The 11,548-nt window shown below is 38.7% G+C and overlaps 1 protein-coding gene across 2 annotated transcripts in view; it reads right to left on the minus strand.

Annotated features, from left to right (window-relative positions):
* Positions 1-396: 396 nt before the first annotated feature.
* rab11fip4b (RAB11 family interacting protein 4 (class II) b) overlaps positions 397-11,548 on the minus strand; it is a 77,620-nt gene continuing 66,468 nt past the window's right edge. For both annotated transcript variants that reach the window (XM_042484806.1, XM_042484805.1), the window contains 7 exons: positions 10,179-10,282; positions 9,884-10,024; positions 9,448-9,529; positions 7,607-7,744; positions 7,288-7,446; positions 5,026-5,169; positions 397-3,412 (listed from right to left, as the gene is read on the minus strand). In XM_042484806.1, coding sequence (XP_042340740.1) covers positions 3,293-3,412; positions 5,026-5,169; positions 7,288-7,446; positions 7,607-7,744; positions 9,448-9,529; positions 9,884-10,024; positions 10,179-10,282 — 888 coding nt within the window. In that variant the 3' untranslated portion in view covers positions 397-3,292. The remainder of the gene's footprint in view (positions 3,413-5,025; positions 5,170-7,287; positions 7,447-7,606; positions 7,745-9,447; positions 9,530-9,883; positions 10,025-10,178; positions 10,283-11,548) is intronic.

An 11,548-nucleotide genomic window follows, 5' to 3' on the forward strand; every position in this document is an offset into this window, starting at 1 on the left:
AGGAGGAGTGTAAATTTAGGGGGATTAAGTGGTATCATTTTATCAGGGGCTGAATTATCCTCAGAGGTTTCTTCTTCTAAAAAAAAAAAAAAGATGGGTGTTTAAACAATTCTTATTTTCAGGTGATTATACAAATTATAAATTTCCATTTCTGCCCCTAAATCCTACACAGTGGACCTTAATAGTGTTTGTAAATGCTGAAATCAGTCATGTAACTGGATAAAAAAATGGGTTCTTTTAATTTCAAGTCAAATGTTTTTATTTCCAGCACAGTACAGCAGCTAAGACATCAGCAGCGTAAACTCACACAATATGTTATTTCTTACTGCTGAAATTATAAAGATGGAAATGAGGAGAAACAAACATTAAAACAATGAGAAATTTCATGAGACAGCATCACTGCCAAAGCCATTTTTATTGCTGTTTTATTTTACAGTGACTACATCGCATTGGATAGCCCTAATAATTCAAAATTTAGGAGCTACAAGAAAATGGGTTTGTGACAAATTTTACAGCTTAATGTACCGTTTATTTATTTTTTATTTTTTTAAAACTAGAATGGCACGAGGCGCTATAGAGTGAAATGATTTGTGAAGCAAAACAAGACACAAATCAGCAGGTATTGGTAAATAAGTTAATATTGCTCATAATGCTCACCATTTAGTTTAAGTTAGGAAGACAGTTTACAACCATGGAAAAAGCCATTTTAAAGCAGATTGAAAAGCAATGGACTAATCATGACTAACAAAAAAAAAAGAGAAATGAAACAAAACATCCCCCCGTGCAATAAAAAAATTATTACATTGACAAAATATCCCCAAAATGCTAAACTGGCTTGCGTACCATACAAAGCATTGTGCTCTACAGCTTTTCTAACGTGACAGCTAAGCAAGTTCTTCCCTTGATAAAACTGTATAAAATAGTTTTCATAGTATCAATCTGAAAAAGAGTGGTGAGTGGCACGTGAATACAAATTATCACTATTTAATTACAACATTTACAAGTCGAGAAAATATGTCAGACGTAGACATAGAATGTACCTTCAAAAAACTATGTAAATCTATAGCAACATCGTCTCGAAAAATGTCCTCAAAAGGCACAGACAGAAGAAAAGGTGAATCATGCAAAAGGAAACAAAAAGTTTGTTTTTTTTGTGCAAGGAAGCAAAACTCAAGTTTAGAATAATTACATAATACAGCAGATTGTATTCGTTTCCTTTCACCCTAACGACGCCCTCTTCATTACAGAATACTGTACATGTCTGTTACAACAAATCTTTTAACCAATTAGTCAAAAAGCCTTTTTGGCCCCAGAGAATGAAATATCCAGTTGTACATTCATGATATTTACAGTATTAGAGTTTCAGAGGGCTTTAAAAACAATCTGTAGGCTTCATTTAGATTCATCCAGTTGTTTTGTACCAAAAAGTGAATCTCCTGTGCGTGCTCACGCACAAGTTAATCTCAGCGAGATGATTCAGTAAACCATGTTACAATGGCTACCAGTCACTCCAGCGTAAATCCTCAACACACCCTGTACATTCATATCCTTACATTTCTGTGCAACATCATCGGGTCTATTGCCAGCAACAACGTACCTTCACAGGCCAACGCATTGCTCGCAAAAAGCAGCCATGGAAGTTACAGTTTAAAGACACTCCTTGGTTGCAGCTTCTGCTCCATAAAGTGACACTCTGAACCAACTAAGGGACCGTTCTTTATTTATGAGAGGGGAGGGGGTGGTGCAAAACGGGGAGGCACTTCAAGTAGTTTCTTAGGGAGGGAGTTTGTTTTTTTTTTAACTAAGGGAAGGATATTTAACTTGAAATTACTTTTAAATACCCTTTAGGACACTAAAACCTGCATGTGAGTTTGAAAGACATGTATTCTTCCAAATAACATCATTTATCATAACAAGAATCTGTGAAATATTGTTATTTATGGTGAAGGGAAGGTCATGCATGTCTTTTAATTTGTTGTTAGTTTGTATTTTAATTTTATCTTATCTATTTTTTTAACTTGTCTTTTAATTCTGTCTGGATCCTGCTTGTTATTATCATTATTATTAATGTTCTGTGTCTACTGCTTTTATTTTGTTGCTTTATTTTTCTAACATGTTTCCACCTCTAACCTCCTGTTTAATTCTGCCGTGACTGCTGTCTTGGCCTTTGTTCGGCATTACTGATGTAGCTGAACTGTTTTATTAACTCTGGGGTTTATTATCTCGGCTTTGCTTTGTTTGTCAAAGCACTCTGTAAACTGTGTTTCAAAGGTGCAATATGTAGATATTATTATTATGCATTTTCCTCAAGTAGAAAAAAAAGAAGTCACACCCCATCCACCCCCCTACTCTGATAAATAAAGTACAGTCCCTAAGGGCCACTTCTCAGTGGACTGATTGACATTGCCAGTGCTGTTGCAAGGTTACTGGAAGACATGTTCTCAGGAATTCACCTTCAATTAAAACCATCTCCGACTTCACTAAAACCCTCCTTCGCTTGCATACATGGTCCATCATCTGACGCCACACCTCTTTCAAAATCTTCTGCTTCCCTTGTAGTTGTAGGAGTTCTTATTGTTTTCTTTCTCCGACCACTTTAGACACTTTTCTCTATCCTCTCTTAAAACGTGCCTGTCCAAATATGTCGTCAATCTTTCAGAGAACGTGACAGAGGAGGAAATAATGGCAGTTTACAGATCAGGCAACACTTGACTGGTCTGCCTTCATGCTGAATTCTTTGTCTGTCTCACCATTTTTCCCTAAAACTTACCAAACTGTTTTGATGTGGATAATACAGCTAACGTAACACCAGCATACAGTAGAACCCACGTCATGTTTGTTACATTGTTCCAGTTTATATGCCAGGGTACAAATGTCCAGTGTACAACATGGAGCAACTTTGTCCATCCTCAGTGGACAAAGTGTTGAGCGCAGGATGTTCCCCGGAAGAAATCACCTGTTTGTCATGATATCAAAGTTGTAACAGTAACTGCAGTTCGCAGCGCAGACAGCAAATAAAAAACAGAGCAAAGCAGATCAAGTGGCAGAGTCACAGTAGTCTGACCTGCAGCCACAGAGCCATCCCTGGCTGAGAAAACTCCCTTTCTTTTCCCGCCTCAAACAGCAGGGGGCGATGTCTGCCTATTTCTATGTTCCAGTTTTAAGCCTGGCTCTGGTTCTCTCGGTTCTCCTGTACAGATTCCTGACTCAGGTTGCAGGTCTCGATCAAACAACTGGAATGATCCTCGCTCTCCTGAGACCGGGAACGATTCTCACTCCAGTTGAGTCGCTGCTAGTTGCCCTTGATCTCCAGGATGGAGGGGTTGTGGTCCAGGATGGACAGGATGATTTTGTCCATGTACTGTCGCAGACGGATGTTGATTTCTTCCTGCTCCTTCAGGGCCTCCATTAACTGGGAAGAGAGACACGTCACGCGCATTTTCATTTCAGTTTATTAACAAGTAATATAACAACAGATTTTTTGTTGTTACTATGTTTCAACAGAAATATTGTGTATTGGCCTCTTTGTATCAACTGCTTTTTTTATGGGCACACATGTATTAATCAGGTATGTGAGTTATTTTTGAAAGTTTTTTGTCATTAAATACATTCACACAGAACACAAACATTATGTGGCAAAAAAAGGAAAGGGATGCGGCCAATTCATCTTAGTTTTTGCACCACAAATAATGGCAACAACCAATCATGCTGTGCAGAATGGACGTCGTGTCCCAACATCGAGGCAATGGCGGACCTTTTGCAAATTTGCATCACTGCCGGTATGAATAGTTTTGATGCAAAATAGTTGCTGGTGAGCACTTTACATTCTAGTGTTGTTCAAAAGTCACAGACATGGTGTGTAACGGCCTTAAGGCTGTGATTAATTATTTATTATCAATTAAACTCTTGCCAAATTTTTTGATTAATCAACAAATTATTTGGTCTATAAAATGTCAGAGACATTGGAAAACAGTGCTGGTCACAATTCCCTGAAGCCCAAGGTGCTGTCATTATGCTTGCATTATCAAACCAATAGTTAGTAAAGAAAAAACAAAATTAAAAAGAAAATCTGTTTTCTTACACACAAAACAAAGAAAATGGGCAAAACCTTACATTTAATGAGGAGGAGCCAGAGGATGATTGGCAGTTTTGCTTAAAAATGATCAACAACGGATCCGTTATCAGAATAGTTGTCGATCCATTTTCTAGTGACCTGTTCACCCATTAGTCCAAGAATCTTTTCAGCGGTGCTTATTCAAAGTGTCTACAGGTATCAGAAACTTAAGTTTGACCTTTTCAAGATAACTTTTCACCAAATTTAAGACTGATTTAGGATTGATTCTCACTTAAGCATTGCAAGCATAAAGGTAAGAAGTACATGTGTGGTGCTGTGCAGAAGGTTGTGTAGGTTTTAGGGAGGAACATGGTATTATGATTGAGTTAGGTGCATCTATAAACACAATATAAGGTTAAATGGTAGGTTTAAAGATGTGTAACATTAGAAATATGAATTCTGAAGCAAAAGAGCTGGACTCTGTTTTGACAAAAAGAAATTAGAAGATCAAATTAGAGAATTAAATAAAATCAGATTAAATGTTTCTGGCAGTTATGACCTCAAAAATTCAAATTAAATACTGTTTAATAACTTTTAAGGCCTAATGTTTTTTAACATTGAATAATGAATTTAAGTCATTTTAAGGCTTGTGACGGACCTGCAGACATCCTATTATTGTATTGTATTGTAATATTGTATTTTTAGCATGGATAGCTTAGTCGCATGGTACTGGTCAGTGTCTTTGTGTGAGAAATGACCTCTATATTATGCACAATAGATTAAAATCTACAATAATGTATTATCTAGAACAATGCATGCTGTGATGTGCCCTAGAAATACAGTTACGCTCTAACTACTGTATGCAAATCACCTATACAACTGTTCAGATGAAATCCATTTAAATGAAGACAAAACAGGGAGAGAAGTGTTGAAGAATAAAGTACATTGTGTATGTTTCTGTCTCATTTTACCTGGTCTCTGGAGGCGTTTTCTATCTCAGCGGCTAGAGACTGGGCCTTGGTCTGCGTGGCGAACAGGTTCTTCGCTTCGTATAGACTGAGGCTGAGGATCTGACCGTTAAGCTCATCGTTCTGCTCCTTCAGCTTCTGATTCTCCTAAAAATACAAAATCAGGGAGAGAGACAAGAGAATGAGATGTGGACCACACAAGTGTATCAGCGGTGATAATGCTTTAAAAAAAAAAAAAAATGCCGCTACTGAAGCCTCACTCAACCCGTACGACAAAGCACTGCACTTGGCACCTCATCCAGCAGCAAACACAGCAATCTATTTTGGCAACACCTACGGGACATAACGTGGGTTATGCGTGTTACAGAACAAACTGCTCCCCTGCTTTGTCTGGTGTGTTATGAAAGCTCCATGATGAAGCTGCCTCTGAGAGCTGACGAGAGGTCAGTTTGCTTTTTCCCTGCTCGGTGCCTCAGCCATTACTGAGGGAATTGCAGCACTGACCCCAATTCAGCTCGGGCAAGTTCACTCTACTCCATTGTGATTAGTGGTTAATCGGGAGGTCAAAGGTCACGGAGGCAATTTTACCATCAGACCGGGACGGAGCCGAGCCCCAGACAACACCAGGTGCTGGAGTTCAGGGGGAAGAAAGTCCTGGGACACAAATCGCTGCACACACACACACACATACAGACATTTACAGAAGTGCACAGGCAGGCGTAAGATAGTGAGCTAATCCTAATGGATGTCACAGGGCAGTGTCTCTCAAATTAGACACAAAGACACATAATTTGTCCAACCAAGGACAATTAAATTGCTCTAAATCTAAACTGCAGAAAGTAGCTATGTATAAGCTGTTGACATAGTGAAAGAAAAATACATAAAAAGAGGCCTGAGGCTAAAAGGGGGCCATGGACTTTATAATGTTGGTCCCTGATAAGATACACAGACTGTGCAAATCTGCAGGAACCCTGTGCATCCATTGATTACATAAAACAGTCTCTGATATTTAACCTAAACTTGTGTAAAATGTGAGCAAAACAAAAGTGTTGCATTTAAATTTCTGTTCAGTGTAGTAACTTCAGCTTTTTTATTATTGCTTCTTTCTGTTGGCTTTCAAACTTGGAAGCACAATTTCTAATCATGTCATCACATGTCATGAAAATGAGTCTGACAAAGGGTTCTAAACAACCTCAAAGAGCGTTAACATTTACTTTTACTAGTTTTATCAGAGGGAACACTCATCCACTCCCTCTTCTCTGATGTTTACTTTGCACCAGGTTTGTACACTTTGCAGGACTGGGAACAGTAACATGACATTTAAGTCTGGCAGGCAGATACCTGGAAGCAAATGTCACTGTGGCAATACAGTGACTAATGAACAGAGGAAAATATACAGAACATGTGTACTCTGCAGCTGGTATTCAACTGTGATGAAGCTGGATCCATCATCAAACTGTCAGGACAACATGTCGAGGACGTTGCTGCTGCTGAAGGGAGATTTTAAGGGAATGAGAGGAGCCAGTGAGATTAGCTGAGATGGTTACCGGCCCCTAACCACACTGTCACGTAAGATAATAAATTCAGCCTAGACCATGCCTGTTTCAGTGTACACTTAGCATCTGTGGTTATGAAAATAGCAAAAAGCATGGCTTGATTTATGGAAGTAGCACACTTTGTTTTTGCAATTGTGTGAAATAATTGTTCTTGGAAATAATGAAGGGATTGGTTGAATTTGCATTCATTAAGAGGATTAAGAGTTGCATGTTTTGGGGGCGCTGACAATGAGTGAGAGATGCAGAGTTTGTAGCATGGTTGCTCAATCATGTTAAATAGTGAAAAATATATTTTAAAAAAGATTATGATGAATAAAATTAACCTGTATTCCATGAAAAATGTATGAAATTGAGACACTTTAGAAATAAATTCTAAGAAAAATTTGTTCAATGACTGAAATAAATACAAACTAGTCAGCCAAGATTCTTCTGCTGCTGAAAAAAAAATCAACCATGATAAGTATACTGTAAGAAATCAGACATAACGGACATAATGAGAAGCATCCGATCTGCTCGGAGATCTTAGTACTCTCCAGTGCATTCAAAGCAATGCTGTACAACAGGTGCCATTTTGCTTCCCACTCTCTAAAATTCAATATGAAAGTGTTTTATGATTATCTCCGCATCTTAAAGCACACTCAGCAGCTACACTACTCGCCGTTCTGACAGTGTGCAACAAAGACGTCTGAACAGAGTCTTTCATCAGTACCTGTTTGAGCCTCTTGACCTCGTGCTCCAGCTCCACCTCCCTGCTCCTGCTGTTGAAGTCTGCCAGCCCGGAGGAAGAGCTGCGACTGCGGCCCGGCCTCTCTGCCTCCAGCTTGAAAACTTGCAAGTGCTCCAGTTCTCGCCGCAGGTCCTCTATCAGCTACGAACAGAGAATGGACAGACGAACAATGTTACATAATGTCATTGCAGTATTTTGTAGGAGTAGGAGGCAACGAGAGAGAGAAGAGTGAAAGAGTGAGCAGCCGAACAAACATCTCACTCTGTTCATGTGTCTGTTTGCATTAAATAGTCCCTCCCACCTCCTGCATGGCTTCCTTTTCTTTCTGGAACTGTTGTCTGTTCTGACGCAGTTTGTCCATCATTTTCCTGTAGAGGTCCATCTCGTCCTTCAGGCGCAAACTGGTGTCTTCCAGCTTGTCTGTCATTCTTTGCTTCTCCTGAGGAAGGACACACATACACACTCAGTTACAGTTCTGAGTTTTGTGTTATTTATGTTTTTTTAGGAAAGTAAAATACCGAATAGTATGTGATATTTTAAAAATGTAATTTCCAGAAAGATATGCACACCTATGTTTATAATATTAAATAACACAGGTGTTTGGTATTGATGGTTTTCAGTGTGCATTTTTTCGTTAAAGTATTTCCATACAGAGTTATGTTTCTATTTTCTGTAACACCTTCGGTCACACATTCTTATTTCATGAGTAAGAGCTGACAGCTATCAGCTTTGGTGGTATTTACATAGCACCATCTTAAAATAGAGGTGTGGCTCAGCACCCAGTGGCTGTTTTTAAACACCTCATCTTGTAAATAAAATTGCAGTTCCCTATTCTCTTTTGCGTGTGTGTGTGTGTGTGTGCGTGCGCGCGTGCGCATGTTGGACATTATTTAGGGATTAAGGAAAATGCCATTTTTATAAAGACACTAGGATTGCGTTGACAGGTGTGAAAATGGAAATTACATGTGAGAAAGAGAAACAGACAGTGCATTGGAGAGCTAGTCCAGATAAAAGCATCAGCTGGATGTGTTAAAAGAGTTCTCCACCTATTTAGCACTCCTATAAAAATGCTGGACTCTAAAGTGACAATTTAAATCTAGAATTATATTATTGCCTTGCAGTTGTATGTATCCACAAACCAGTCAAGTTGCAGTTACAGTTTACATATCATATGTGATAACATAGAAGTTTCACACACCCGTTTCCTCCCCCCGATAGCACAGAAGATCTGTGACAACCAGCAGTCTTAAGGTGGACACCCAACATTAGGGTCACCAGTTAGGCATCTTACCAAATGTCTTCCTTTCTGTGTCTGACTTATGATGAGTAATTGGCCATGTTTTTGCAGAACATTATGATCTCATAGTGCAGTTGGCCTTTGACCTTTTGGATATAAGATGTCATCATATTTGACATTTGTGTGAAATTTTGTCATATTTCGTGGATGAACTCTTGAGTGATGGACAAATACGTGTTTTTTGTGTGCTCATGTGACCTTTGATCACCAAATTCTAAGTTTAGAGCCCAAATAGACGTTTGTGTAAAATATGAAGAAATTTCTTCGAAGTGTTCCTAAAATATGACTTCCACGAGAATGGGACGAACAGAAGGATGGACATGTGTATGAACAACCTAAAACCTTAATCGTAATGCTTCCAGCCATAATAAATAAATAAAAATGATGCAGCAGAGTGAAAGATATCGTCTGTCTTATTCCACACACTCTTTTTTTCTTGCCAGAACCTGGCGCCTCTAATACCCACAATACACCCCTACTGCTCACAGTTTTGTTGGAGATTTGGGTGTTATGCTAATGTAGTCTCTAAAATAATGAGCAGGTACAGCGGTCTGGTAAGCTCACTTTATATCTCCATAACCCCATATTTTTATCATCTCCAAACTTGTACTTTTTAGGCCCAACTGATGCTGATTTATGTGACATCACATCAGCTCCAGGCATCAGCTTAAGGCTTTATACACATTTTTTCCAAATATGCACTAGTATTCTCCATGACTTGTAAACAGACTTTGATTTGGTGTCATCCCCCTTTTTCATGTAAATCATGGACACGATAAAGAAAAGACAAAGAAGGAAAAAGAAAGTAAATATACAAAGAAAGACAAAAAGTAAACATGGCTTACCTCATCCAGCTTCTCTGTCTGTGATTTGAGCCGGCACATGCTGAGACTCATCTCGCTGTTGTCCTCCTCCAACTGCTTGACTCTAAAAACACAACATCCTGGCCGTCAGTTTAATGCTGTTTATAAGCCGAGTATGTGTCTTAGTCAGCTAAGGCAGCAGTTTAAGCAAACATCCACAGTATATGATGCAGCTCCAGAGGCAACTGACTATCCCCAGGAGGAATTTCTGAGCTCTGTTTAGCATAAAGTTTAACATTCATTCTGCACTTTCTCTGAACAGGCAGGCACGTCGATGTGCATATTCAGGGGATTTAAGAGCCCTGATCCAGCTGTCCATAATCTAAACTGTATTACAGAGTCCCTTTAATGAATTCACACATTTGCATATAAATAACAATCACATAAGCATGTGTGCTTGTTTATTTGTGTTTCTCACCGGTTGGTCAGCAGCTCTATCTGTGTGTTCTTGTCTCTCTCCATCTTGCTGTAGGCCTCTCGATGTCGTCTCAGCTCCTCCTGCAGATTTTGTTCTGCTCGCGTCTCCTGGTCTTTCAGCTGCTCCTCCAGCTCATGAACCCTGAGATCATGGACACAACACACAAAATTCAATCAATACAGCCACAATAAACACAGTTACAGAGAATGGTCTATACAATAGGTTACTGGACCAGTCATTTATTTGTTCTAATAAAAATCTTTTGCGTTTATAAAACCCAGTTTTCTGACTCTACCTGTGTACTAGTTGTGTGTTCTCCTGCTTCAGCCTGGACTTGAGTTCACCGTTCATCAGAATCTCATTTTCCAGTTCTGCCACTTTCTTCTCCAGAGAACTCACCTGATAGAAACAGAGAGTTTACTAAAACCTCGATTCGTACCATAAACGTAATTAAAAGAGACGGTCAGAGAGAATTAGAAACAGCACACTGGGTCCGCAGGACAGATTTGAGAATACCTAATTAGACATATTAATTCCAATCGATTAACTGTAGTCCTTGTAGCGTGACACCAAGTTTTGTTGCCTTTTTTTCCCCTTTTCTTAACGCAACAGGCCAACATGGCTGTATTGTTAGTTTGTTTGTAGATGTACCATTTTTTTGTAATGATAACTAAAGAAAATAAATTAATAAATAAAAAGCAAAAGTTATATTTAGGGATTCAAAATGCTGACCAATGCAAGCTAGTATGAATATGAGGGAATATCTCTAAACAAAACAAGTAATACCACATTGCCACTAAACAATAACATTTTCCAGATTTCCTTAAAGTTATTGTGCAACGCCAAAGGTTTTAAATATTTGAAAATGACAGCTGTATATCGTGAATTTACAGATGTAAGAGAAATCCTGACAGAGCTCATCCTATTAATTGGCAACTTAAGCTGTGCATCCAGCAGGAACGTCTCTTCACTCTGTGATTTTAGTGCTAGAAAATGCTGAAGGTGAGATATATTTAATCTTTTATGAGTCACAAAGAAACAGGAAGGGTTATTATTATTACTTCCCACGAGCGTAGTGTGGAGCAGGAATGAGTCCTAAAACACAGAAATGAGTTTGCATGTTTTGCATTTCCTGTTCCCTTGTCTAGAAATCAGTGGGTTTTTTAATGGGTCTTGGGTTAATCCAAACTTGAGAGACTTTCATGTTTTGATCTACGGCATAAAATACATCAGTAAGTACCCCACTTTTTAAATTTTGAAGCTTTTATGTGTTTTAAAAAAATAATTGCTAAAAAGTGGCTAAATGAGACTACGGAGGTTGTTGGGGTTGTTAAACTTCCTCATGCCTAACACTGAAACTCCAATTGGCTTTATGTCGAGGTAACCAGGGAAATAAGTTCTGGGTTGGCATTCTTGCAGCACGCTATTGAGCAGCTACCAAAGTTTTAAAGGCTTGAAAGTGATAGCCCTATTTCTTGAATTTGCAGATGTAAGAGGAATACTGACAGGGCTTGTCCCAAACCTAAGCTGTGCATTCACCAGGAACAACTTTAGTGCTAAAAAAATGCCAGAAGGTGAATTATATTTAATCTTTTATGAGTTTCAGTAGTCACATGGAAACGGAAAGAGTTACTATTACTTCCCACAAGCTTTTATTTAGAGCAA

This window comes from Plectropomus leopardus, chromosome 4 (assembly GCF_008729295.1).
Source record: "Plectropomus leopardus isolate mb chromosome 4, YSFRI_Pleo_2.0, whole genome shotgun sequence".
Lineage (NCBI taxonomy): Eukaryota > Metazoa > Chordata > Actinopteri > Perciformes > Serranidae > Plectropomus > Plectropomus leopardus.